Source organism: Oratosquilla oratoria, chromosome 4 (genome assembly GCF_046742065.1).
Source record: "Oratosquilla oratoria isolate Oo_2021 chromosome 4, ASM4674206v1, whole genome shotgun sequence".
Taxonomy (NCBI): Eukaryota; Metazoa; Arthropoda; class Malacostraca; order Stomatopoda; family Squillidae; genus Oratosquilla; species Oratosquilla oratoria.
The window spans coordinates 77,827,852-77,854,960 of NC_134780.1; the positions used below are offsets into that span (position 1 = coordinate 77,827,852).

The 27,109-nt window shown below is 45.2% G+C and overlaps 2 protein-coding genes across 14 annotated transcripts in view; one reads left to right on the top strand and one right to left on the bottom strand.

Moving 5' to 3' along the window:
• Positions 1-27,109, bottom strand: part of fry (microtubule binding protein furry) — a 478,406-nt gene that overhangs the window by 250,129 nt on the left and 201,168 nt on the right. The gene's annotated exons all lie outside the window — the stretch shown is intronic.
• The window catches only part of CNMaR (G-protein coupled receptor), an 82,266-nt gene continuing 76,937 nt past the window's right edge, over positions 21,781-27,109 (top strand). Inside the window, exon 1 of the mRNA XM_076184440.1 lies at positions 21,781-23,793. Coding sequence (XP_076040555.1) covers positions 22,534-23,793 — 1,260 coding nt within the window. The 5' untranslated portion in view covers positions 21,781-22,533. The remainder of the gene's footprint in view (positions 23,794-27,109) is intronic.

Consider the following 27,109-nt stretch of genomic DNA (forward strand, 5'->3'; position numbering starts at 1 on the left):
GTGCAAGATGTCTGAGGTCAGGTGAGATGAAGCGAGGTCAGCTCAGGTGAGGCCAAGTAAGGTCGAGTACGGTTAGGTAAAGTCAAGTAAGGTGAGGTGAGGTCAGGTCAGGTAAGGTCATATAATACCAGGTCACATTAGGTGAGATGTGGTCAGTTAAAGTCAGGTGAGCTAAGGTCAGATGATACCTGGTAATGTTACGTGAGGTGAGGTCAGTTTAGGTCAGGTAAAGTTAAGTAAGGTGACATGATACCAGGTCACATCAGGCGAGGTCAGGTCAGTTTAGGTCAGGAAGCTATGACACGAGTTAAGAGATTCTACTCAGCTAAGAGGCGTGGGGTCTCGCTCCTTCACAATCCCACTCACTTCTGTGTCCATCGCCCAAACCAGCCCCACTACGCAGTTAGGTATCATTAACGTAACTTAACCTTATCTAAATGGAATGTCGAGATCTTAGGCTTTGGAGAAGAGTTGAGGAGTTTACACCAGGAGGCACTTAGCTACGGCCAAGACCGTCGTCACCTTAACCTCGTGTGCTAGGACTGCCTCAGGACTCGTTCATTTAGTTTTAGCGAAGCTCAATAATTTCATAAAGAGGAAGAGGAAGAAAAGAAGAAGAGGAAGAAGACGAGGCAAGAAAAAGGGGAAAAAGAGGAAGAAGAAGAAAGGGAAGAAGAGGAAGAAGAAGAAGGGGAAGAAGAGGAAGAAGAAGGGGAAGAAGGGGAAGAAGAGGAAGAAGGGGAAGAAGAGGAAGATGAAGGGGAAGAAGAAGAAGAAGAAGAAGAAGAAGAAGAAGAAGGGAAAGAAGAGGAAGAGGAAGAAGAAGGGGAAGAAGAAGAAGAAAAAGAAGAAGGGGAAGAAGAAGAAGAGGAAGAAGAAGAAGGGGAAGAAGAAGAAGAAGGGGAAGAAGAAGAAGGAGGAGAAGAAAGAAGAAGAAGGGGAAGAAAGAAGAAGAAGAAGAAGAAGAAGAAGAAGAAGAAGAAGAAGAAGAAGAAGAAGAAGAAGAAGAAGAAGAAGAAGAAGAAGAAGAAGAAGAAGAAGAAGAAGAAGAAGAAGAAGAAGAAGAAGAAGAAGAAGAAGAAGAAGAAGAAGAAGAAGAAGAAGAAGAAGAAGAAGAAGAAGAAGAAGAAGAAGAAGAAGAAGAAGAAGAAGAAGAAGAAGAAGAAGAAGAAGAAGAAGAAGAAGAAGAAGAAGAAGAAGAAGAAGAAGAGGAAGGAAGAAGAAGAAGAAGAAGAATTCCCGTTCCTGGATAGTTTAATATATGTCTCCGTTCCCACGAGACCTGTGTATTTATTTTGTTCACTTTACTGCAAAACAGACATACACACGCACATACACGCACACATATACACACATACATACACCACGCGCACACACACACACACACACACACACACACACACACACACACACACAGGCACACACACATGCGGAAGAAGGTGAGATCAGACTTGACTAATGGGAACAGCAAGACGGAACCCTACGAGCATACCTCTTATAATGTCCTGGATACTGCAATAGTTCAATACACACTGGAGAACGTAAGCTTAGCTTTGCCTAATGAGAAAACGTAGACAGGATTCTACGATCCTGTATACTATAACGAGGTAAACACAAAAACATAATTGGAGCCTTAAAGGCATCAAGTCAATTATTGACTGAAAACAAAAAAAAAAAAATCCAACTATTTCACCCAATTTTTACCCGAGGATTATTTTGAAGTCGTCTAATTAGCACCTCTTCCAGTCAATCAATCATTCAGTTTTCGTATTCTATTCAGAAACAGACATAAAATAAGAGATGGGATGAACGATCTCTACAGCACAGACAATTGACCGAAGAAAGAAGTCACTGTGTTCACCTTTTTTTTCTCCTGTTGATGAATTATTCATTGGGGATTTGGCTCGATCGGAGTGGCATTACACTACTTTTTGATAAATGCTTCAACATCGTCAATACGTGTGTGTGGGGTTGGGAGGTAAGATCCTATTACTCATTTCTTCGAATGGAAGCACTGGCAAAGCTTTCCTGACGTTTCAGCAAGAAATTGGTCGCTCACAAAACGAAATTGGTCGCTCACAAAACGTAAATTTTCATAAGGGGAAATGGAACCTTTTCCGATACCTTGAAGAAGGATCATTTCGATATCTTTTTCCAATATTACAAAAATACACGAGTGTTCACACACACACACACACACACACACACACACACACACACACACACACACACACACACATAAACGTGGCGCAGTTGGTAGAGTTCCCAGCTGCCACTGTGGAGGCCCGGGTTCGAATCACGCCCAAGGCTGAAATAATTTCAGTATCGCTGCGCTGCGGGCTGCTACTCCAACTCTCGTGGGCGGGGAGTTTGGTGTGTGTGTGTGTGTGTGTGTGTGTGTGTGTGTGTGTGTGTGTGTGTGTGTGTAAGGTCACAGCATTACCCATAGATTGGTCATATGTGAGCTCTCTTCCTAGAGGGAAATAACTATCGATCACGAGTCCAACACGTGATGCAAGACCATGGTGAATCACACAAACACGTTATACATACATTTCCACTCACAAAAGAGAAACACACACATACACACTTAGCCACGCATCAAAAACACACACACATATTTCTTATAACAAAGTGAACATGATCAAATATATACAAAGAAATACACCATTTATACATACAAACATAAATTCATCCCTTACCAACCCAATCAATGATCTCTTGTGTAACAGGACATTCGTCCTCTCCCTTTAACCCATACTAGCTAGACAGCCTGATATGTGTATGGCACATGACTTGGACATCAATTAAAGAAGAAACCGTCCCAGAATCCTTCGCAAACTGACAGAACGTTGCCGGCGCACCCATTTTGTGTGCTGACAAATCTACGATTCATTCTTCAAAGGAAAGCGAGAATTCTACATTTACAAGCGAGACATTGAGAATAGAGACAAAAGCAGAGAGACACACACAGTCAGATAGTCACAAACATGTACACACAAACATGCTTACATAAATTCATGTGTGCACACAAATTCGCGTACACAAGTATAAGTATATAATGTGCATACACACGTACAGCCCATACACACATATGTAAATTCTCTCTCTCTCTCACACACACACACACACACACACACACACGCACACAAACGAACATTACATGAACACGCACAAACACAAACAACAGACCCATACAATATCAATGCACGTATTCACTCTTTTCCAATACATCTCATCTCACTAGTTAACATATTTACTTGAATCATGCATTTACATATCTCCCTCCGCATTCATTTATCTATTTATTTGTTCATTTAATTTGTCAAGAACGTCGTCTGGGTCGACAGTACACCAAGTTACCCGTCTCATTGTAAGACACTGGAGGATCGTTGGTGGTGACAATGGGGTTGGGGTTCCTCGTAAAACCGAAGCTAATTTTTTCTTGATTACTAATTATATTACGCCTGGAGTCGACGGCCAAGGACGTCATCGCCTTTGCTGAGACAGCTAGGGAAAGTGGCAGTCACTGGTAGTTACCAAGGGTTGAAACCAGTCCAAATGGAGGGGGGAGGGAGGTAGGGAGGGAGGGAGTGAGGAAAGAGAGAAAGAGATAGATCAAAGGAGAAAGAAAGAGAAAGCGAGAGAAAAGAGAGGGGGGACGAGAGAAAAGAGAGGGGGAACGAGACAGAGGGAAAGAGAAAGAGAAAATGAGGGAAAAGAGAGAAAAGCGATGAAAAAGAGAAAATGAGAGAAAAAATAGAGAAAAGAGAAAGAGAAAGAGAAAGAGAGAGAAGGCTTGTGCCGAGCACCATACTTCCACCTTGCTTGCTTCCCCCAGCAACGGAACATCCTTGACGCCCACACTCCAACCCCGCCTCCGCCTCCGCCTCCCCTCCTTCCCTTTTCCTCCCCTCCCACCCCTTTACGTCCCCTCTCACCCCCTTTCCTCCCCCTTTCCCCCTCCGTTCCCACTCCTTTACTCCCCCATATCCTCAAATCTCCCCACACTCCCTCTCGTACTCCTTCATTCCACTTCGCAGGACTCCTCCGTCCTTCCTCTACCTCCGACAGTCGTCTGTGGCGATGCACAGCAACAGGTGGGCAATGACACACAATGCAGCGTCAACCGACAATTTTGGTTCTTAATAAAAAACTGGTCACGGTTCATGTAGCTTTGTATATCAAACACACACACACATACACACACACACAAGCATATACGAGTCTGTTCACGCGTCCTTGTGTGTATTATTCTATAAAATATACACAGAACTGAAACAAACGTTAATTTCTCTAAAACATACGATTGCTCACGACAACACACCCCTCGATGGGTTTGTTTTCCGTATCACTAGTTGATCGTTCCCCAAAGGCGAGAATGACGCAATATCGCCCTTCGTCTCTGATCGCCAAAACGTTTGGCCTTCTTTGAGGCCAACGCTCGGAACCATCTGTATTGGCCACATAATCTAATCCAGCTGGATCTTCCTCTCTCTCTCTCTCTCTCTCTCTCTCTCTCTCTCTCTCTCTCTCACTTTCTCACCCGAACCGACAGATAAATATTTTGAGTAAATTTGTTTTGTATGCGAGCGCGCGAGCGCTCGTGTGTGGAAGTCGATATATGTATTTATATATGTACTGTATGTATTTCATGTATAGTAAGTATTGTATATACAATATGGGTGTATGTGTGTGTGTGCGTGTGTATTCACCTAGTTGTATCTTATAGGAAGAGGAGCTATGCTCGTGTGTGTGTGTGTGTGTGTGTGTGTGTGTGTGTGTGTGTGTGTGTGTGTGTGTGTGTGTGTGTGTGTGTGTGTGTATGTACGTATGTATCATTCGTTTAATATGTATTGTATATACAATGTATATACATATGTGTACATATGTATGTATAGTATGTACTGTATATACAATATGGGTGTACATATGAATGTATGTATGCATGTATGTATACTGTGCATTTGCATATGTCCGGAGGCATGTATGTATGTATGTATATGTATGTAAACTGTGTGTGCATATATACGGAGGTATGTGTGTATGTTGAAACTACGTAAAATATGACAATATGCCATCGGAAGAAAGTTGGTTGACTGACAAATCGAATCTTGCAGTTAGCTTGTAAACACACACACACACACACACACACACACACACACACACACACACACACACACACACACACACACCTCGTGGCGCTGTAGTGAAAGTTCTCGCTTGCCACTACGGCGATCCTGGTTCGAATCCCGCCCAGGGCTGAAATAATTTCAGTATCGCTGCGCTGCGAGTCGTTACTCCAACTCTTGTGGGCGGGGAGTTGGGTGTGTGTGTGCGTGTAAGGTCACAGCATTACCCATAGATCGGTCATATATGAGCTCTGAGCTCTCTTTCGGGAGGGTAGTAGCTGTCGATCACAAGTCCAGCACGTGATCCAAGACCATGGTGAATCACGCGCACACGACCTATTTCTAATAAGCGAAATACAAATTTGCGCGCATCTACCCTAAAGGCTTCAATCAACAAAACCTATGTAGAAATTCTTATATTAACACAATATTACCTAAATACAACGTTTATCTTCCTTTACCCTTTTTTGTTGTTGTTGTAAAAACGCTTACTTTAGCCTGTATATACACTGCCCCCCGTTACTTACCTTCCTTTGTAGTTGCCCTTATTTACAAACCTCGCCCCCCTACACACTTTCCCTCGTAACCCTAAATCTCATCTTTCCCAGCCCTAAATCAGACACTCCCAGACTCGCTTCTGCCCTCCATTACATCCCAGCCATTCCTCCTCCTCAGTCTCTCTCTCCCCACCCCCTCTCTCTCTATCTCTCTCTCCCTCTCTCTCTATCTCTCTCCCTCCCACCTCCTCTATCTCTCTCTATCTCTCTCTCCCTCCCCCCTTCTCTCTCTCTCTCTCTCTCTCTCTTTCTCTCTCTCTCCCTCCCCCTCTCTCTTTATCTCCTCCTCCCAGCCCCTCTCTCTATCTCTCTCCCTCGCACCTCCTCTCTTCCTCCTCTCTCTCTCTCTCTCTCTTTCTCTCTCTCCCTCCAACCTCTTCTCTCTCTCTCTCCCTCTCGCCACGAATCACACCCGCCAAAGACAAAGACGACCTGATTATCGGGATAAATATGGCGCACGAACAGACGGGCGTTTCCTACGGCCATCGCAGGATGGATCCCCCCCACCCCCGCCCCCGGCTAGCGGGCACGTTCGTGGCTTTGCAGAGAACCACAGGAGGACAGGCGGGGGTCGGGGGCGAGAGGCAGAGCAAGGAAGACGGAGAAGAAGAAAGACGTATAAGAGGAGAAGTTGAAGGAGGAGGATGAGGAGGAGGGGTAGAAATAGGGGAGGAGGAGGAGGAGGGGTAGAAATAGGGGAGGAGGAAGAGGAGGAAGTAGTAGTAGGAAGAGGAGGATTTAAGAGAGGAGGAGGAGAAGGATGTAGGAGATGATGAGGTAGAGGGAAGAACAGGAGGAGAAGGAGGAGGAGGATGTAGTTAGAGGGAAGAGGAGGAAGATAAAGAAGTCGGGGGGAAGAAGGGGATATAGAGGATGAGGAGGAGGAGGAAATAGTAGGGGGAAGAGGAAGAGGAGGAAGAAGAGGAGGAAAAGGAGGAAGTAGTAGGGGAGGGGGGAGGAAGAGGGGGAAGTAGTCGGGGGGTTGGTTGGAGTAGGAGTGGGAGGAAGAGGAGATGAATGAGTTATCGTTGTTGTTATGGATTGTAGTTCACCAGCGCCTCTATCCTTTTGGGCAATTTCACGTCGCTTTCGCGCAAGGAGGAGGCGAAAAAGAAGAAAAGTAAAAACGACGAAGAAAAAAAAAATCGTGACCACTATGTCGAAAAGAGGGGAGTGGGGGAGAGGGGAGGAGGGGGTGGGTGGGGTCAGCTAAAGCCTGGCTGCTGACACACGATACCGGACGTGCCGTGTGTTTATGTAACCAATTGGCGCCGCTAGATTGCTTGCTATTATGGGCACACGTGAATGTTGAGACTAACTCGCGAAATGCGAGAATTTTCGCCAAGTAAGAAACTGACACGCGAAATGCGAGAAGTTTCGCTAAGTGTGAAACTGACTCGCGAAATGCGAGAATTTTCGCGAAGTGTGAGACTGACTCGCGAAATGCGAGAATTTTCGCGAAGTGTGAGACTGACTCGCGAAATGCGAGAATTTTCGCGAAGTGAGAAACTGACAGGCGAAATGCGAGAGCCTTCGCGAAGTGTGAGACCGACTCGCGAAATGCGAGAATTTTTCGCAAAGTGAGAGACGGACTCACGAAATTTGGGACAGATCCGCGAAAAAAAAAAAAAAAATCGCGACTGACTCGCGAAGTGCGAGACGGGGAATAAGGAACAGTCAACGGGAGCTGGGCTCCTAACCCAGACACTCGTTCTTGAAGGAGTTCGATGTCAAGGGTACTGAGTTTCCTCTCGAAGAGCTCCAAGTTACGAGGTCGAGGTGTTCGGACGGAGCCGTCCACCCTCTCCCTCATGTTTGCTCTGCTCTGCTCTGCTCTGCTCTGCTCTGCTCTGCTCTCCTTCGTCAACACTTTCATCAAACGATGAAGAGGCGTTCATATCCTTATTTTCCTTAATATCATATGTGATACAGAGTTACCGTATGCACCTATATTTCACTGTGTGTGTGTGTGTGTGTGTGTGTGTGTGTGTGTGTGCGCACGCGCGCGTGTATCTCATTAATTCGTAGCTATATTCATCTTCATTGAACCTGTTTCCATTGCATATCTTTTATCATCAGCTCGCCAAGATCCAATCTCTCTCTCTCTCTCTCTCTCTCTCTCTCTCTCTCTCTCTCCATGCAACAGCTAATGCCCGCCTACGATAAATATAACACTCGAACTCGCTCTGTCGAAGAGCAATCCCTTGGGGAATTCTTCCTCTTCGTGCTTGACGTTTATCACAAGACTCGTAACTTCAACGATAGTTCCAAAATTGGACCCATCTGTCTCTCCCTCGTCCCTTTGGGCTCCCCGCACATAAAAACAATGGGAATATTCCTCAAGAGTAGATTACGTAGTGGAGCTCGTCTCCCATCTCCTTGATAGTTATTGGAAGATTATGATAATCATCAATCTTATTTTCCCTCTTTGTTCCATTCCCTTTCTTTCCTTCCCCTTCCCCCCACCCTTTCCTTTCCCTCTTTGTTCGCTTTCCTTCCATTCCCTCCCCTTCCCTTCTCTCACCCTTTCCTCTCCTACCCTTCTTTTCCCTTTCCTTCCCTCCTCTTCCTTCCCCTTCCATCATTTTCTTTCCTTTCCCTTCTTTTTCCCCTTTCCTCCTCTCCTCTTTATTTCCTTTACTATGCCCTCCCCTCCCTTTCTCTCACTTTCCTTTCCTTCCCCTCTTATTCGCTTTCTTCCCTTTCTCTTCCCTTCCTATCCCTCCCCTCCCCTCCCCTCCTCTTCCCACTCCTAATACCTCTCATCCTCTTCCCACTCCCAACATTATCTCTTTCGGAGTATCATCAGGGACGAGTTCAAAGCAATCCAGCGTATCTAAACGGAGCAAATGCCCAAGTAGCAGCACAGGCCGGCGACCTGACCGGAATACTAATCAAAGGCTACAGAGAGAGAGAGAGAGAGAGAGAGAGAGAGAGAGAGAGAGAGAGAGAGAGAGAGAGGAGACTATGATGATGATGATTCAACCCACAACTGAGTCGTCCTTCAATCCTGGCAAGGTCGCCAGTCCAACCAGAGCTACTTCGACCTCCGTCGCTCGCTCGGTTGGCCTCAGTTTGACCTCAATCCCTCCGACAACTAAGATTCTCTTCGATTTTAATCTTCCTAACCCTTTCCAATCCTGTCCAGACTTAATACGCTTCATTCTGACTTTCGTTAGACGATATGGTTCTTCTGGGGGATGCTTCCTCTTCTCTCTGTCTCTCTCTCTCTCTCTCTCGCTTTATCGCAACTCCGTCCCCCAAACTCTACTTATCTTCATTTTTCAGTTTCATTACGTTCAGGCATTTTACTTTTTTTTTCTTACGCTGCCGAATGTGATATATATTCTCCCATACGACTTCTTGAACACTTCGGTTCTTGCAACCAATTTCGCTTTACATTTATCTCATTTTTTGCACGCTCAGCAATAACAGTTCACGGACTCCCCGTGCCCCTCCTCTCTCTCTCTCTCTCTCTCTGTCTCTCTCCCTGTCTCATCTGCAACGACATACAAGATTCCATCACCTCACATCTTCATCCGACGACTTAATTAGTATTCTGTCTTTCTCAGCCTCGCCTATATATCACTCTTAAAGTTCTCCCCTTCGCCTCCCCTCGCGTCCCCCTAAGATAAATAATCTTTCCACAAGTTCCCGATGATCCGTCTTAATCCTTTCCGCCCAGTGGCATCATCCGTCTCGTTCTGGCTGACGTCCGGCGATTTTATTCAGCAGTAGGGGGAGCATGGTAGCTATTACCTGTATCAAATACCTTGACATCATGTGTATGCTTATATATATATATATATATATATATTATATATATATAGATATATATTAGAAAGTAAACGCTGGACTCGTCGTAGAAAAGAGTTTAATTTCAACTAAAAATATGGCTCCTGGACTCCAGCTATTCTCGAACATGTATATAATACACACATATACACAGTATATATATGTATACATACATACATACAAATATATATACATGCACACGGACAGATATCATGTATACTATTTTTTCATATACTATCTCATAGTTTGTATTTATCTTATCATTTATAATTATTCATTGTCCTGTATTATTACAATTAATCCAGAAAATGTTTTATGAAAGACGAAACGTCGAAATAAGTGGAAGATCATGGAAATCTAGTTTACGATGATCCACTTGAAGGGAAGATAATTAGCCAAAGAACTGAGAATGCGAAAAGGAAATAAAGTAATTGAATAAGTACGAGAATGCTGTCGTTTTTAACACACACACACACACAATTTATATATATATATATATATATATATATATATATATATATGTATGTATGTATACACACCTATCAGGAGGGGGCGCTAGCTACACAGTGAAGCTGTGGGGGCAAACCAGTTTTGGCTATCATACGTCTGCTACAGAACTGTACCTCGCTCCAATGTACATTCTTATCATATTTAACTCGGCCACCCCTTCTATATTTTTCTAAGGAGAACGCCTCCCGATTCTATTCAGCTGAGAGGCGAACCCTGACACTGGAGATGCCAGCCATTGTGTCTTTTCGAAAGGCGTTTCACACCCAGAGACCCTTAACACTTGTTTACCCTCAAACCAAGACTATTCATTTAAATTTACTTTTCCTGATATTTCCACCCTGTTGTTTCCAAATCCCTGGGAGGACCCCCCCCCTGCCTCTCACCCGTCCTCTTCTCTCGCCTCGATGATGAAGCCCCTCCTCTCACTCTCTCACACCTCCTCCTCCTCCTCCTCATGCTCTTCCACCGTGACATATGGTCAATAGAATCGTTGTTTCCACCATCTAACTCCTCTTCCACACTAATTGTCACCTCTTATTTCCAACACCGTTCCTGCCAACGCTACCATTACCCACACCACCAGCACAATCACCCCAACCATCAGCACCGTCATCATTACCACCATCACCACTATCACCATCACTATCATCACCAGCACCTCTTCCACCAAACCCATTACCAACACCTCCCGCTCCTCCTCATCCTCCTCCACTGTCCCCACCTCCGCCTCCCCATCCGTCCCCTCCCCGTCATATTTCATTTCTCCAACATTTTCTCTCCATTCTTTCTCTTTCTCTTTATCTCGATTCGTCTTTCCTTCGACCGCGTCGCCGCCGCCGACTTGATTTCTCATTTCTCCTCAAGTTCTTCTTCTTTTTCAAGTCCCTCCTTTTCCTCTCATCATTAACGTTCCCTTTCTTATTTCCTTTCTCCCCCCCCTCTCTCTCTCTCTCTCTCTCTCTCTCTCTCTCTCTCTCTTTCTCTCTCTTCCGTCTTCTGCGAGAGCCACACGATTTCAATCACACAAAGTCCCCACCCAGGCCTGAATGACGTCACGGATGATCGAGACCCGCTCTGGTTGAATAAAATCGCACGACGGCAGACAGGACAAAATATATAAAGTGCGCCGACTCAGTGCAAGGGTCACGTGACCTTGAGGGAGACTTCTGTGGAGCCAATTTTCTTCTAGTTGTCGCCAACAGATTTTATTGACACAAGGGACGGGTCCCCACGACTCTTACCCTCCACTGGAATCCGCTTTCCTGTAATCGCCTGGCGTTGAACAGAATAAAGTGCGTAAATTGTGTCATCGTAATAACTGGATTATCACCACAAACTATTCATGTCATTAACCACCATTACCATTAACACCAAACACCACTAACTTCTTACACAGCCGCTACCACCATCACTTCTAACACCACCACCCCTAACAGCACCACCACCACCTCCTCTAACGCCCCCACCGTTTTCTAACACCATCTCTTCTAATCTCACCACCTCTTCTAATACCACTACCACCTCTTCTAACGCCCCCACCATCTTCTAACAACATCTCTTCTAATCTCACCACCTCTTCTAATACCACTCCCATCTCTTCTAACGCCACCGCCACCTCCTCTAACACTCCCACCACCTCTTCTAACACAATCACAGCATCCTCTAACATTCCCCCACCTCTTCTAACACAACCACCACATCCTCTAACACCACGACTGCCTCCTCTACTAACAGCACCACCATTCCTAACACCACAACCACTTTTTCTAACACCACCCTACCAATTTTTTCTAACACGCCCCTACCACCCACACCGGCTCTTCTAACTCTCCCACTGACCTCGTGTTTTCCGCCTCATTATCCGGTAGGGCCATTCTGGGATTCCCCGATCAGGTGGTGTCCATACATTATTCATTTCTCTCTTCTCTTGATAATTTGATTGTTCTCCGACTCCGCGCTGAAAATACACTCTGCTCGCTCGGTCTTCCTCATGAAAACCAGGTTTTGCAATATTCGAATATGACGATGCAATCTTTTCTCATATAAAACGCGAGATAAAAATATCTATCTGCATCCATCTCACTCTCTCTGTATGAATGTATATATATATATATATATATATATATATATATATATATATATATATATATATATATATATATATGTGTGTGTGTGTGTGTGTGTGTGTGTGTGTGTACCAAATGGCTGTTTCCTCTTATGTTCATTACCCCCTGGGGCAAAGGAAACCAGATAAAAAGTTAAATTATGCATAAAATGTATCTATTACTATCATCATCATTATCATTATCATTAATTATTATTATTATTATCATTATCATTATTATCAATATTGATAATAATAACAATAACAATTATAATAATAATAATATCAATAATACATACATACATACATATACCAAGGCTTTTTCCCCCTTACAAGGGAGGTAGCCAAAAAAGGAAAGGCATAAAAACACTCCCACCCATTTCATCCCTAAATACACTCCACACCCCTCCCACCCTTCCTCTCATCTGAGCACCTCCTGGATGACGGGTCATCCCTGCACCCTGCCCACCGCCCTGGGTCAGAAGCAGTGTCGCAAGACACAGTACATCCACAGCAAGGCCGCTTCATTTAATCGGCGACCCCCCCTCTCCGTCCCCCTTTGCATATAAGGAGAGGACGGGGAGAAATCCCTTCGGGCTGCGTCAAAATTTACTCACACATACTACCCCACCCCCACCCCCCCGACCATTCCTCCTCATGCAGTCACAACATCATCCATATACAACCATTCTCCACTCACCTCTGTCTTCCGTCCTCTCCCTTCCTTCCTCAACAGACATTCCCCTCTTCCCCAAAGCCCCCTTCACCCCATCCATCCACCTCATCCTAGGACGTCCCCTCATGTTCACTCCCTCCACATCTGCCTTCCATACCTCTTTTACTAGTCTTTCTTCACTCATTCTTTCCATGTGTCCAAACCATAACAATAATAATAATGACAATAATAAATACCTAATCAATCACGAGGATATGAAACTTTCCGTGCACAATTTCCATATAATAACACTTTATTTGCAAACAAGTGTATATTAGTCTTCGTGTAATAACACACGACAGACTCTCTATCTCTCTCTCTCTCTCTCTCTCTCTCTCTCTCTCTCTCTCACACACACACACACACACACACAGAGAGAGAGAGAGAGAGAGTGTCTTCTGTAACTTTAAAAATGGCTTTATAATTCAAATCGCAGTTTTCACACGAGTGTGGAATGACGAGATAACTAATACCGGGGATGAAAAGACGAACAGTACTACTTTTTTTTTTCTTTTCAAAAATCTATCACGAGAAGGTTGAAAAACAAGAGAAAAAATACTAGCAAGAGAGGGGGGAGGGGGGAGGGGGGAGGGGGGGCGAGTATTGGAGATTATTTCCAGTTGCCGGAAGCACCCAGGTGAAATGTTATTAAGAGCGAAATTGTACAAAGATGATCTGATCCATTGGTGCCCCTTCTCCTCCCACCCCTTCCCCTTCCCCTTCCTCTTTCCGTCACCCTTCCTCTTCCACTTTCAGACATTTTCATGGTATCACCGTTTTTCTTTCATAATTATATCTACTTATTCATTACCTTCCTACACACACACACACACACACACACACACACACACACACACACACACACACACACACACACAATTATATATATATATTTATATATATATTATATATAGTTATATATTATACATATATATATACATATATATACACACACACACACACACACACATATATATATATATATATATATATATATACATATACGTGTGTGTGTGTGTGTGTGTGTGTGTGTGTGTGTGTGTGTGTGTGTGTGTGTGTGTGTGTGTGCATTTGTATTTTCCTTTGCAACTGCCTTTAACATATAAATAATTCATGATATACTATCATTATTGGCAACGAGAATGATATTCAAGAAGGTCAGGAGAGAGGAATGGGTAATGGCACTGATCCCAATCCATACCGCTCCATCATACCACACTTGGTCATGACGTCACGATCGCTCTGCAAAGATCGAATGACCACGAAATAAAAAAAGAGGATTATCATTACGGCTTCAGATGATTAAATGAATATTCAACTGTGGGCAATGCGGAGAGTCGACCAGGCGGCAAGTGGAAGAGGGAAGAAGAGCGACAGAAAGAGGACGATGGAGAGAAAGAGAGTTGAAGAAGCGGAGGGAGAAAGTGGGAAGAGAGGAGAGGGGAAGGGAGGGGATGAGAGGGGAGGGGAGGGGAGGGGATGAGAGAGGAGGGCAGGGGAAGGAAGGGGGAAAAGAGGGGAAGGGAGGGGAAGTGAGGGGACTGCGGGTTTAAACGGGATAAAGTCCAATTACGGGAGCGAGCAGCAAGTGTAGGGGGAGGGGGGAGGGGGAGAGAGGGGAATGAAAGGGAGGAGGGGGAGAGGGAAAGGGAGGGGGAGGAAGAGAGGGAGAGGGAAAGGGAGGGGGCAGGGGGAGGGGGAGAAAGGCAGTGGGGGAGGGAAAGGTAGGAGAAGAGGAGAGGGGGAATAAAGAGGAGGGGGAGGAGGAGAGGAAGTGGAAAAGGGAGATAGGGGGAGAGGGGGAAGGGAGAGGGAAAGGAAGGGGGGAGGGAGCTGGAAAGGAAGGGGGAGGGAGCGGGAAAGGTAGGGAAAGGAAGGGGGGACGGGGAAGGAGAGGGAAAGGTAGGGGGGAGAGGGAGAGGGGGAGAGGGGAAGAGGGAGGAAAATGGAGGGGGAGAGTGGAAGGGAACTGGAGGGAGAGGGGGAGAGTGGGAGGGAAGTGGAGTGGGAGGGGGAGAGAGGGAGGAAAATGGAGGGGGAGGGGGAGCGGTGGAGGAAAAACGAGTGGAAGGGGTGAGTGGGAGGGAAGAGAGGAGGAGAGAGAGAGAGAGAGAAGATTAAGGAAGGAGGAAGGGGAGGGGGAATGATAAAAAGACACGATATACAAATAAAAGATACAGAAAAACAAGCAAAGATTAGAATTAGAAAGGATATTCGTAATTACAATAGTTCACGTCTTTACCTTTCATAAACTACGTTTATCCGATGGGTGTTCAGTGAGTCACACTAAATGCAATAACATTGTCGGGTTCAGTTACGTAAATCACATTTCTTTCTTGTTTATTATTACTTGTGCACGGAACCCTAAACGATACCGGAATATTCAGTACAAAAATAGAGCGAAATAATATTGCAAGAACAGGATATCCAACAACGAGTTAAAAACAATAATGATGATGATGATGATGATGATGATGACGACGATGATAATCGTGATGGCACGTGTGGCGACGGTGATAATAATAATAATGATGATGACGACGATGATGATATGATGGTCCTCGTGGTAGTGATATTGGTGCTGATGGTGATGATGATGATGATGATGATGATGATGATGACGAAAATGACGATGATAACGACGACGACGACGCCGCAGGACTGTTGGCCTTGGAACCACTATATCCTTTGGAGGAGGGAAAAAAAAAAAAAAAAAAAAAGGCAGCCCCCGAAGACACAGGTGACCAGAAGAGACCGGACGAGGTACAAGGACGAAACGGATATTGAAAAGGAGGCACGACAAAGAGAAGGAGATGGAGGAGGAGGAGGAGGAGGAAGTGGAGGGGAGGCGGCGGAAGGAGGGGGAGGAGAAGGAGCCGGAGGCAGAGTGGAGGAGGATGTAGTGTACAACAGGACACTACGTGATAAAAGAATAATACACAGACACTATCTTCTTTTTCTGGCTAATCATAACAGCTACAGGTATAAGGGGCAGACTTTACAAAAAAAAAAAAGTCCGATTTCAGAGCAGCTTCAAAAGACTTCAGGAGTTAGATACGCTGAAGGGAGCAAGGCTATCCCAGTCCACTTTCTACAATGAAGAACTTTACTCGTTTTATCCTGGTTAATGCAAGACGATTTTATTCACCATAAGGGAGAAGGAGGCGTGTGGGCGCAGGGGCCGAATTTATAAAAGGTCCTAACCACTAAGTCTTTATAAATTCGGGCCCAAAACGATTTTCATACTCGCAAGTAAAAAAAAAAAATAATAATAATAATATATATATATATATATATATATATATATATATATATATATCAGTTACGTCTCCACGCAATGATTGCACCATAACTGAAACGGGACTTGTGTATAGATAGGATCTCTCATAAATTCGGGCCCAGATTTCCCCGAACCCGATCGGCGAGATTCGTCAAGGAGGAAGTAGGAGAGAACTGCCACGAGGTGGTTAGGGGAGGGGCAGGGGAGAGAGAGAACAGAGAGGAACGGAGGAAGAGGAGAGAGAGAGAAAAGGAGGAATAGGAAAAACGGGGAAGAAGGAAGAGGAAATGGAGGGAAGAGGTGGAATAGGGAAATGAGAGAAGAGGGAAGGAAGGGAAAACAGGGAAGAGGGGAGGTAGAGGAGGGGGGAGGAGGAGGAGGGAGACGAGGGCGTTACATAATGACCCAATCATAGACAATACCTTGTTACGTTCCATTCACAAGAGCTACGATGTAACACCTTAATTCCAGTTGATGCCAACACGTTTTCCATCACTAACTACTCCTATGTCTTTCTCTTAATGTAACACCTCTTCTAGGGAGAGGGGAGAGGCTCATAAAGGACGTCCCTCTGAATGAAGACTCCTCACTTTGGGTGTCACCTAGGCCACGTCTCTTTTGGGTAATTTTTAATTCATGCATTTTATTCTGGTTAACGTCTTAAGATTTTATTCAGCTCTGGGAGGGTAGATCCCCTTTTCACTGTTCCAACGTGACTCCATCCCTCCTTGTCTTCCACAACGCCTTACCTAGCGACCTCCACTTATCCTCCATCAACGGGTGTCACCACCTCCACTTCTCTCCACCCCACTCCACATTCAAGTGTTTACCTTCTTCCTAAGAATCGGCGTTCTCCTGTACAATTAGTTCCACTTCTGGGAACTACAGTGGCTTGTGATTATTACGGAACTTAAGCACATTAAATGAAGCGGCCTTGCTGTGGATGTGCTGTATCTTGCTGCATTGCTTCTGACCCACGGCAATGGGCGAGATGCAGGGATGACCCGTCATCCACGAGGAGCCAAGAAAAGAGAGAGGGAGGGAGGGGTGGTGAATGGGAGTGGAGTATGTGGGGATGAAATGGGTGGGAGTGGATCTCTGCCTTTGACTTTGGCTACCTCCCCTCTAAGGGAGAAAAAGCCCTTGGTATATTTATGTATGTAAAAGGCGATCTATCTTCCGGTCGTAAAGTCACGAGGCATATGTCTACGGGTCGTAGAGTTACGAGGTGCTCGTAGATCTACGACGTCTTGAGCCTTTTATGTTCGACGTAAATAAATGCGCTTGAATACAAAATCAGGTGATTATTTAGGCGGCCCAGAAGGTGAAGGGCGATCCAGTAGGCGAACAATAACTCCCAACTACTAAGTGTGAGAAAAGGTGTCATTACAAAAAAAAAAAAAAAAAAAAAAAAAAAAAAAAAAAAAAAAAAAAAAAAAAAAAAAAAATAATAATAATAATAATAATAATAATAATAATAATAATAATAATCAATTAAATAAAAATATATGTAAACAAACAAAATAAAATATATGTAAAATTGATAAAACAATAACCAAAATAATAACAATATAACAACAACAAACACAAAATAACAACATAAAATCAAACGAAAAGAAAACAAGAAACAAAAAGTAAAAATAAAACCAAGAGAGAGGGAGAGAATTCAACCTTCTCTATCTACCTCCCTCTCCCTTCCCTCCTAGCCTATTCCAGACCGAATAACTATCCTTACTAACGCTTTCTCCAGTTCCCCAGATCCGCCAAAATTCCGGATTCATTTTTCCCGGAAATGGGCGCTCGCTCACTGTCGCTGATCACTCAAATGGCCTTCGGAGACACACTGTGATTGGAGATTGGTTGCCTCAATGACGTAGAGGGCGAAGGGTGATGGAGTAGGAAGGTGAGGGACGGGGGACGAAGTAGGAGACACCCGTAAAAAAAAAAAAAAAAAAAAAAAAAAAACGCATGGATAGAAGCGCTGGTAAACTACTTCCCATGTAATTGTCCTAGGGATCCAAGCATATAGGGTAAAGCGAAGCTCCTCACGGTGTAAATTCTTCACCATATACAGCCAGATCAGGGAAAGATATATCACAGTCACATCCAATCACTCGGTGAGAATAAAGACATTTGCGACACAGTTTCCGGATAGGGACAAGAAAGAAAAAATGAAGAAGAAAAAAAATATATATATATATATATATATATATATGTACAACACTGAGTGGGTCCCAGTTGACAGATTTACATTTGTCAACCACAATTCACTTTAATTCTAAGCCATCAAAATCGAGAAACTCGAGAAGGCATACATGCAGAAACTGAAACGTGGTACAGCTAAGGACTCGAACCTGCGCTAGCACGTGACAAGTGATAGTGACTTAACCGATTGCACCATCAAGAATATATATATATATATATATATGTATATATATATATATATATATATATATGATAATGATAATAAAGAATTACAAAAACTAAATACAGAAAATAAATAATAATCCAAATAAGGACATTTCTGCGCGAGCAGCCTTGATCCTAGCGACCGACTTCAACCCGAAGCCCGAAGGATTTGGGCACAATGGATTTCAAGACTGCGAGAAATCCAACCCTTGCCCAACATCCTACAGATTCCTTCTAAATTAATCCCAGGGACGGGAAGAGAGAGCAAGGGAGACTTTTGTTTGTTCGGGATGGTACGTGTCCCGAGTTCAAGTAATTAGAGGTCATATTCCTGGAGCCGAGGCGCCTAAACAAGGGGTTAATGACCCCCTGCTGCTTTTTCTCCTCTTCCCGTGGGCAAAATGCTAAACACAAAGAACATTGTTTCGACTCATTACGCGGAGAACGCCCTTAAAAAAAAAAAAAAAAAACGTTTTCACATTATTCTGTTTTGCAAGAACATTTTCTATTTAATCTCCCTTCGTCCTTCCATTCATCCCTCTATCTTCTCTATCTATACTCTATCCTCCCTCTCTCTCTCTCTCTCTCTCTCTCTCTCTCTCTCTCTCTCTCTCTCTCTCTCTCTCTCTTGGTGTCTCTTTTCTTTCCAAGACACCTTTTATGTCTCGACCATTTCTCCTCCCTTCCACTCCTCCTGTTCTACTCAAACACTGCCCTCGTCCGCATCATTCTTCTGATTTGTTATCTCTGTCATTTTCTCCTCAACTTGCACCGTCTCCCAATATGAATTTTCTCTGTATATGGAAATTGATCGACATCACGTCTGATCACCATTACCCAGATTATCCAGCAACTTCTCACGGCCTTTGTGAGACGCAATTCTCACAAGGATTACAAGTTCAACATGTCATCATTCTTCCTCCTCCTCTTCATTTTCTTTCTCCGTATCCTCCTCCATTTATTTCGAGGTATCCTATTTCTTTTCGTTCTCTGTCTATTACTCTCTCTGTGTGCCTTTTTTCATCTCTTGGGTTTTCACGAACTCGTCCCTCGTTTTCACGAACTCATCTCTCGAAAATCTATTCCAGCTTTCCATACACATCTGACAAATTCTGGATGCGTGACCAAATACAGAAAGCTTCTTCCATGCAAAGACTAAACACACCCACGCACACACCTAGACCACCTAGCCAGAAATTTTACACCTGATTTCCTCCCTAGTACCTCAATAAGCCACATGTCCTGCCCACCAGACGTCCTTCCTAACCTCCCCTAGATCCTACCTTTCTCCTCCTCTTCCTCCTCCTCCTCCTCGTCTTGACATAGAATTCCCATTAACTGACTTCCTTTCAACCTTATTTCTACTAATCAATAATCCAATTTTAACACCAAGGGTGCTAAATTCCCTTTCCATTTCCCCCCTCCGTTTTAACCTCCGTCCATCTTTGGCCTTTTAATCTGATGGTTGTAAGACCACCCTCTCCCTCTCCCTCTCCCCCTCCCCCCTCCCATAATCCCTCCTTCTTAAGAATCCTTTTTTAATCCAAAGATAATTTTACTGGTCTTTTGTTACTATGTTTATTTTATTTCTTATAATGTTCTGACGTAACTAAAAACATTATTACTAATACTTTACTACTAATACTACTGCTTCTACTTCTAATACTACTGCTGCTATTGCTAATACGTCTATAACTATCGTAACAGTTAACACTAGTTCAATTCAACCTCTGTGTAGTGAAAATATCAATGATATCAAATGATCACCAAAATCGTAATAATTGTCAATAGCATCAACAACACGTACCCAAAACCAGTATCACCACCAGCTTTTTTCACAACACTCCTCTTGCACCATGAACTCCCTTGCCAGATGTCTTGTTCACCACCATCATCACCACAGACACCAACAGCACTACCGCAACTACCACCATCACCATCTTCATCTCCTTTACCATCACCACCAATAACACTGCCGTAGCGCTACTGCCACCACCACGACGGCTACTACCAGCACCATCACCACTACCACCACCATCTCCACCACCACCACCACCTCCTCCATCACCACTACCACCATCTCCACCACTAACATTTTCATTTCCTCCTCCTCCTCCTCCTCCACCTCCGCTACAATCTCCATTCCCTTCTCCACCATCTTCACCATCTCCACCATCACCACCACCACCACCACCAGAACCTCCATCATCACCACCAGAACCTCCACCATCACCACTACCACCAGCACCTCCACTACTACCACCACTAACATTTTCATTTCCTCCTCCTCCTCCACCACCTCCGCTACAATCTCCACCTCCACCACCACCTCCTCCATCACCACTACCACCATCTCCACCACTAACATTTTCATTTCCTCCTCCTCCTCCTCCTCCACCTCCGCTACAATCTCCATTTCCTTCTCCACCATCACCACCACCACCCCAACTCCCTCTCCGTCACCCACCCTCGACAGCCTTTTAATCAAAGTTCTTCTCCTTGTTTCAGCAGGAACTAGTTTCCTCCCGCGAGTTATTAAGTTGTATTCGCTGTCGAAGCTCCCTTAAACATCCCCCCACCCCCCTGCCCCCTCCCCGGAGGGCGCTGACGACAAAGTGGGAAGACGCCGAGACTCCTGAAGGAAGAGGAGGAAGAGGAGGAGGAGGAGGAGGGGATGAAGACTTCTGAAGGACGATTAAACTCAAAGGAAAGGAAAAGACTAAAAGGAAAAAAAAAGTGTTTCGAGGGTTGAAACATCGACTGAATACGGACTGAATCAAGATCGTCTTTGAAAGAAAAAAAAATGGCAGAGGAGCGGGTACGAAAAGGAAATAGAATTTTTTAGGGAAAAAAAAAAAAAAAAAAAAAGTGAGAACAGAAAACCGAAAACGAAAACATGGAGAGCGGTGATTACTATAGCTGCCAGTATTAAAATATACATATATATGTACACACGAGGACGGAGTACAAACATAGAAAACAGAATATGAAAGTCTGTGAATAACCAAAGGATGAAGAGAAATGAAAAGGAGAGGCGAGGAATAACGAGCAAACGAAGGACTGAAAAAAGAGAGGAAAAATAACAAAAAAAGGAAGAAATTGTCGTTCATCTAGCGAGTGACAAATTACAGTTGGCGAATAACAACTTCTAAACGTCAATACCTGAGCTTTTATTGATATAAACGCCGACCCTTTTTAGCCTCCCCCCTACCTCCCGCCCCCCCTCCCCCCCCCAAAAAAAAAGACGAATAAGAAAAAAATAATTCCGAAAAAACATTTGCTGCAACCCGGATACAAATTAAAAATAAATAAATAAATAAATAAATAAATAAAAAGATCATTTCGGTTATAAAGTGTTTGGCATGGGATCAAAGGTATTTGAGTAATACCGTGTATTTTTCGTTGAGATAAATCCTATTGACACGAACGAACCATAAAGAAATTTTGTTAAAATAAACTGACACGAAAACGCCACAGTTCGACTAAGCTTGGTTTGCCTTAGGCTGCATCAAAACAAGTGTAAATAATTAACAATTTAAATAAGCACAGAAACAACAATAGAAGCATGAAAATAAATATCAACGTACAATATTAGATGATATATTGCACTGTGAAAAAAGTGATTTTTTTTTTATCAACTTAAGATCAAGGAAAATTGTGTCAAAAGTAGAAGATCAATGAGAAAGTTTTTTTTCTTATTTAATTAGTTAACTCAGTGTGCGCGTAAAACTGTGAGAAAAAGTGTTTTTTTTTTTGTTCAAACTCATTCTTCAGCCAACTCCCAAGATGGACACCTGGAAAGAGGTCTTAAAGGGACGAAGAATACACAAGACGAACATACGCTCCTGAGACCTCCTCCAGTATCCAACTCCCCCTAAGACTCGAGCTGTGACTCCCTGGGGGGAACATGCGACACCAAATGGAAGAAACAACACCAACAAGACTACAACTCCCACATCGAACACAAAACCCTTCGTAAGTTGTTAGAAAAATATACGATCCGGGAAATAGTGTTACCATAACAAGCCATTATGGCATCCTCCCCTGTACTGAAGGACCTCCTCGTGAACTGGACTGAGGTCACGACTGCATGGCCTAGTTCACTCGTGTACACACTCGCCCCTTACGCTCCCACAGGACGTTCCTCCTCAGCCACAGGCAGCTCCTCCTCCTCCTCCTCCTCCTCGTACAGTAGCACTCTAGACTACCCCAACAGCAGTAACGCTCTTCTGGACTCTTTGCTCTCCACCTCATTCCCTGCGATCTCCTCCACGTCGTCCTCGGTCCTGGAAGAGGAGAGCGACGTGCAGCAGGAGTTGGTATCCTCGTCCATACGAGGTATAATGGACAGCATCCAGATGTGGGTGACCCCATTACTCGTCATCTTCGGCGCGGTGGGCAACCTCGTCAGCATTTGGGTGTTCCACGCGACCAAGCTACGAACTCTGAGTTCCTCTTGCTACCTGGCCGCCCTGGCCGCTAGCGACACGGGGTACCTGATGACCCTCTTCCTGGTCTGGCTGTCCCTGGTGGGGGAGGACGTCTATAACCGGGAGGGGTGGTGCCAGGCCATCACCTACTTCACCTCAGCCTCAACCTTCCTCAGCGTGTGGCTCGTTGTCGCCTTCACGGTGGAGAGGTTCATCGCCGTTTGCTACCCGCTCCTCAGAACCTCCATCTGCACCGTCAGGAGGGCGCGCACCGTCATCGCGATCCTAACCATCGTCGCCCTCCTTCTCTACTCCTATACCCTCCTGGCGGCGGGACTGGAGTGGGACAAGGACAGCAAGCGGCCCATGTGCACGGCCCGGCGGGAGTACCTCCACGTCTCCTCGGCCATGAACCACGTGGACACGCTCCTAACCCTCGTCCTGCCCGTCATCACCATTGTGGTGCTCAACGTCCGAATCGCCCGCTGCGTTTGGCACGTCGAGAAGCTGCGGCACTCGATGACTGCGGCCTGTGCCACGGGACCTAGCCCGCCGCAGACCCTCACCGCAACAGACTCCGGGGGCACCACCCCGCGGACGACCTCCGTTTGGGGCACGCCCGTGTCCCGGGCGCACGACGTGGGCGCGGGGCCCCTGAACAACAGCGGGGGTTGCGGGGGCGTCGGGGGAGGTTCTGCGGGTGGAGGAGGCTGCGGGGGCGGGAGCGGCAGCAGCGCAAGAGCCATGGGAACTCGACTTCGCTCGCAGAACAAGGTGACCAAGATGCTCCTCATCATCTCGACAGTCTTCATCCTGCTCAACCTCCCCTCCTTCGTCATGCGGCCCTACATCTACTTCAAGGTGAGTCACTCGGGAAGTCTTGTCTCCATCGTCACACACTAAATCCTGACTGTCGTTATCACGAGAACACTCATGAACACAATTACACACACTCAACAAAACTTATCCCCACTTATCCTCAGCTCTCTGAAATCTGATGTTTATCTGGAAGTGTTTAGTCTCATCTCCCTCGCCTAGTTGCTGGTCATGTTTGTTACTGTTTTTATGTGTTACTATTGAACACGAGTCTCGCGGAGGCTATTCGAAACGAATCTTGGCACAGCAAACCCGTAGATTTGTAAAACAAACTTTTATGACTTGATTCTTTGTTGCCATCTTAAACATAATAAAATCACCTGGAGACACTTCCACGATCCTCGCGTCAAGGCTTCAACCCCATCCACGTTTTCTTCCCAAATTCCGTTTTCTTTTGTCATTCGCACTCGAGTATCACAGACGCATCTAACAAGTCTCCATCCGGATCAGAATCGAGGAAAAGAGCCAATCAGGACGCTGCTTGCAGGGGCGGTAACCAATCAGAGCGAGCTATACTTCGTCATCGGGGTCCTTGTGTGTGAGCGCGGTGGGAGGGCAGGGCAGCCGATCCCAATCAACAAGGCATTTTCTAAAACATCGGAAAGTGTGAAACTTTGTCGAAGACGCCTTGGGCGCAAGAAACAGAGAGAGGAGAGGCAGGGGAGGGAGGGAGGGAGGGAGAGAGAAAGAGAGAGAGAGAGAGGGAAGAGGCAGGGAGAGAGAGAAAGAGAGGGGTGATGCAGAGAGAGAGAGAGACAGAGAGAAAGAGAGGGGAGAGGCAGGGAGCGAGAGATAGAGAGATAGAGAGAGAGGCAGAGAGAGAGAGAGAGAGAGAGAGAGAGAGAGAGAGAGAGAGAGAGAGAGAGAGAGAGAGAGAGACAGAGAGAGAAAGGGATGGAATGGCAAAAGAAAAGGGAGGTGGAGGCGGAAAGGGAATGGGAGGGAAGAGGAATACAAGGAAAACGCAGGAACCGGAAAGTCTAAGGACGGACGGTAAAGGAGGAATGAAAGAGGAAATAAAAGGAAAAAGAAGGGAAGGGGAAAGGAATGGAATGAACTGGAGAGTGGCTAAAAACTGCGAAAATAGGGGAGACTGGGAAGAGAAAAAGAGGAGAGAGAGAGAAAAGTAAAGAGGAGGGCAGGAAATGAAAAGACGTAATAAGGAAGGGAGATGGGAAGTCTGGAAAAGAACAGAGAAAGCAAAATAATTGAGATCGTTCTTCTCAAATGAAAAGGTCGAGAACAGAACTGGGTCAACAAGGAGGGAAGGAGAGAGGGAGGGGGGAAGGAGGGGGAGGGAGGGAGACAAACAAAGAGAGAGAGAGAGAAAGAGAGAGAGAGAGAGAGAGAGAGAGAGAGAGAAAGAGAGAGAGAGAGAGAGAGAAGGGGTTGGAGAGGGTAGTCTTTGTGAGAAGGCGCGACTGTTAAGAGGGTAAGGTTGTGAGTGGGGCGACACAGTGAGAACGCGTATATTGTACAGAATGGGATGATGGCGATTTTGACGCAAGTATTACATGAAGCTCAAGAGAAATCACTCCGGTGGGCGGAGAATGTGTGTCAGGCGAAGATAAATGACATGAGTGACGGCATAAAATCGAAAAGAAAGGTATCCGTAGCACAGTGGGTCAAGGGGGGCATGGGTGAGGGAACAATTGGGTGAATGGATAGAAGGTCAGGACAGGTGAAGGGTGCAGTGACTAAGGGTGAAATGGGGGAGGGTGAAGGGTGAAATGGGGAGAGTGAAGAGTGAAGTGACTGTGGGTAAAGGGTGAGGTTGGGAAGGGTGAAGAGTGATGTGAGGGAGGGTGAAGTGGGTGAGGGTGAAGGGTGATACGTGAAGTTGGGAAGGGTGTAGTGGAGGAGGGTTAAGGGTGATGTGGGGGATGATGAAATGGATGAGGGTGGAGGGTGATAGTTCAAGTGTGGAAGGGTGAAGTTGCGGAGGTCGAAGTTGCGGATGTTGAAGTGGAGAAGGTGAAGATGGTGAAGTTGAAGTGTCTGGTCACTACTCGAAGTCTCTTCAAAGTACCGTCTTGGTACATTTGCTACCACTAGATCCGATACTTCACCGCCGGAAAAAGGTCCCTTCCCCACCTTTGTAGCATCACCCAAGACCTTGTTTCCAACCTCTCCTAACTCAACCTAACCCCACGAACCCAATTCTCCCTTTCTTTAACCTCAATGGGACCTCAATCTCTTAACGATGTTTTGAGATAAAAATCTGTCCAGTCTTTTGCTACTCCAGCCATCTTCCTCACGGCTCCTCTCTTTTTTCTCTTTTTTCCTCCCTCTCTTCTTTTTCCTCTCTTTCTCCTCTTCTTTTTCTCCTATTCCTCATACTACTACATCTCCTCTTTTAGTGCTCCTCCTATTTTTCCTCCTCTGTCTTCTACTTCTTCATAAACCATTTTAGTCCTCGTCTCCTTGCTCCTCTTATTTCCTCTTCTTCCTCATCACCTTTTTCGGATTCCTTTTTTCTCTTTTTCTCCTCTTCTTTTTCTCCTATTCCCCCTACTACTCCATCTCCTTTTTTAGTGGCTCCTCCTACTTTTCCTCCTCTGTCTTCTACTTCTTCATAACCCTTTTTAGTCCTTGTCTCCTTTTTCTTCTTCCTCATCACCCTTCATAACCCTTTTCAGTCTTGCTCCTCTTCATCTTCCTTCTTCTTCCTCCTCTTTCTTCTTCCTTCCTCCTCTTCCTCTTTCTTCTTCCTTCCTCATCTTCCTCTTTCTTTTTCCTTCCTCCTCTTCCTCTTTCTTCTTCCTTCCTCCTCTTCCTCTTTCTTCTTCCTTCCTCCTCTTCCTCTTTCTTCTTCCTTCCTCATCACCTTTTTTCAGTCCTCTTCCTCCTCCTACTTCCTCCTCTCCTTTCTCCTTTTCAGGATATTACGCTGCACAGTATCCTATTGTCTCCTGCTAGTTGATCACTGGAGATATCTTGTCCTTCACCTACTCCTCCTCCTCCTCCTCTTCCCTCTCTTTTGTCCTCTCTCAGGTCGTCCAAATCTCACCTAACCAGCCACGCTTTCCCATAGTAGGGTCTTTCTCCTCTCTCTCTCTCTCTCTCTCTCTCTCTCTCTCTCTCTCTCTCTCTCTCTCTCTCTCTCTCATTTCTCTCTCTCCTCTCTTTCAGTATTTCACCTTTGAAAATCACATCAAGGTGTGGATGAAAGATGAGTGCCTTCCTCTTCCCCTACACCTCTGCATTCTTTTTATTTAGACGAGTTTTGTAATTACAAATGCAGAGAGTTTGATAAAAAAAAAATTCCCCTTTCCATCCCGCCCACTTCCCGCTCCCCCCC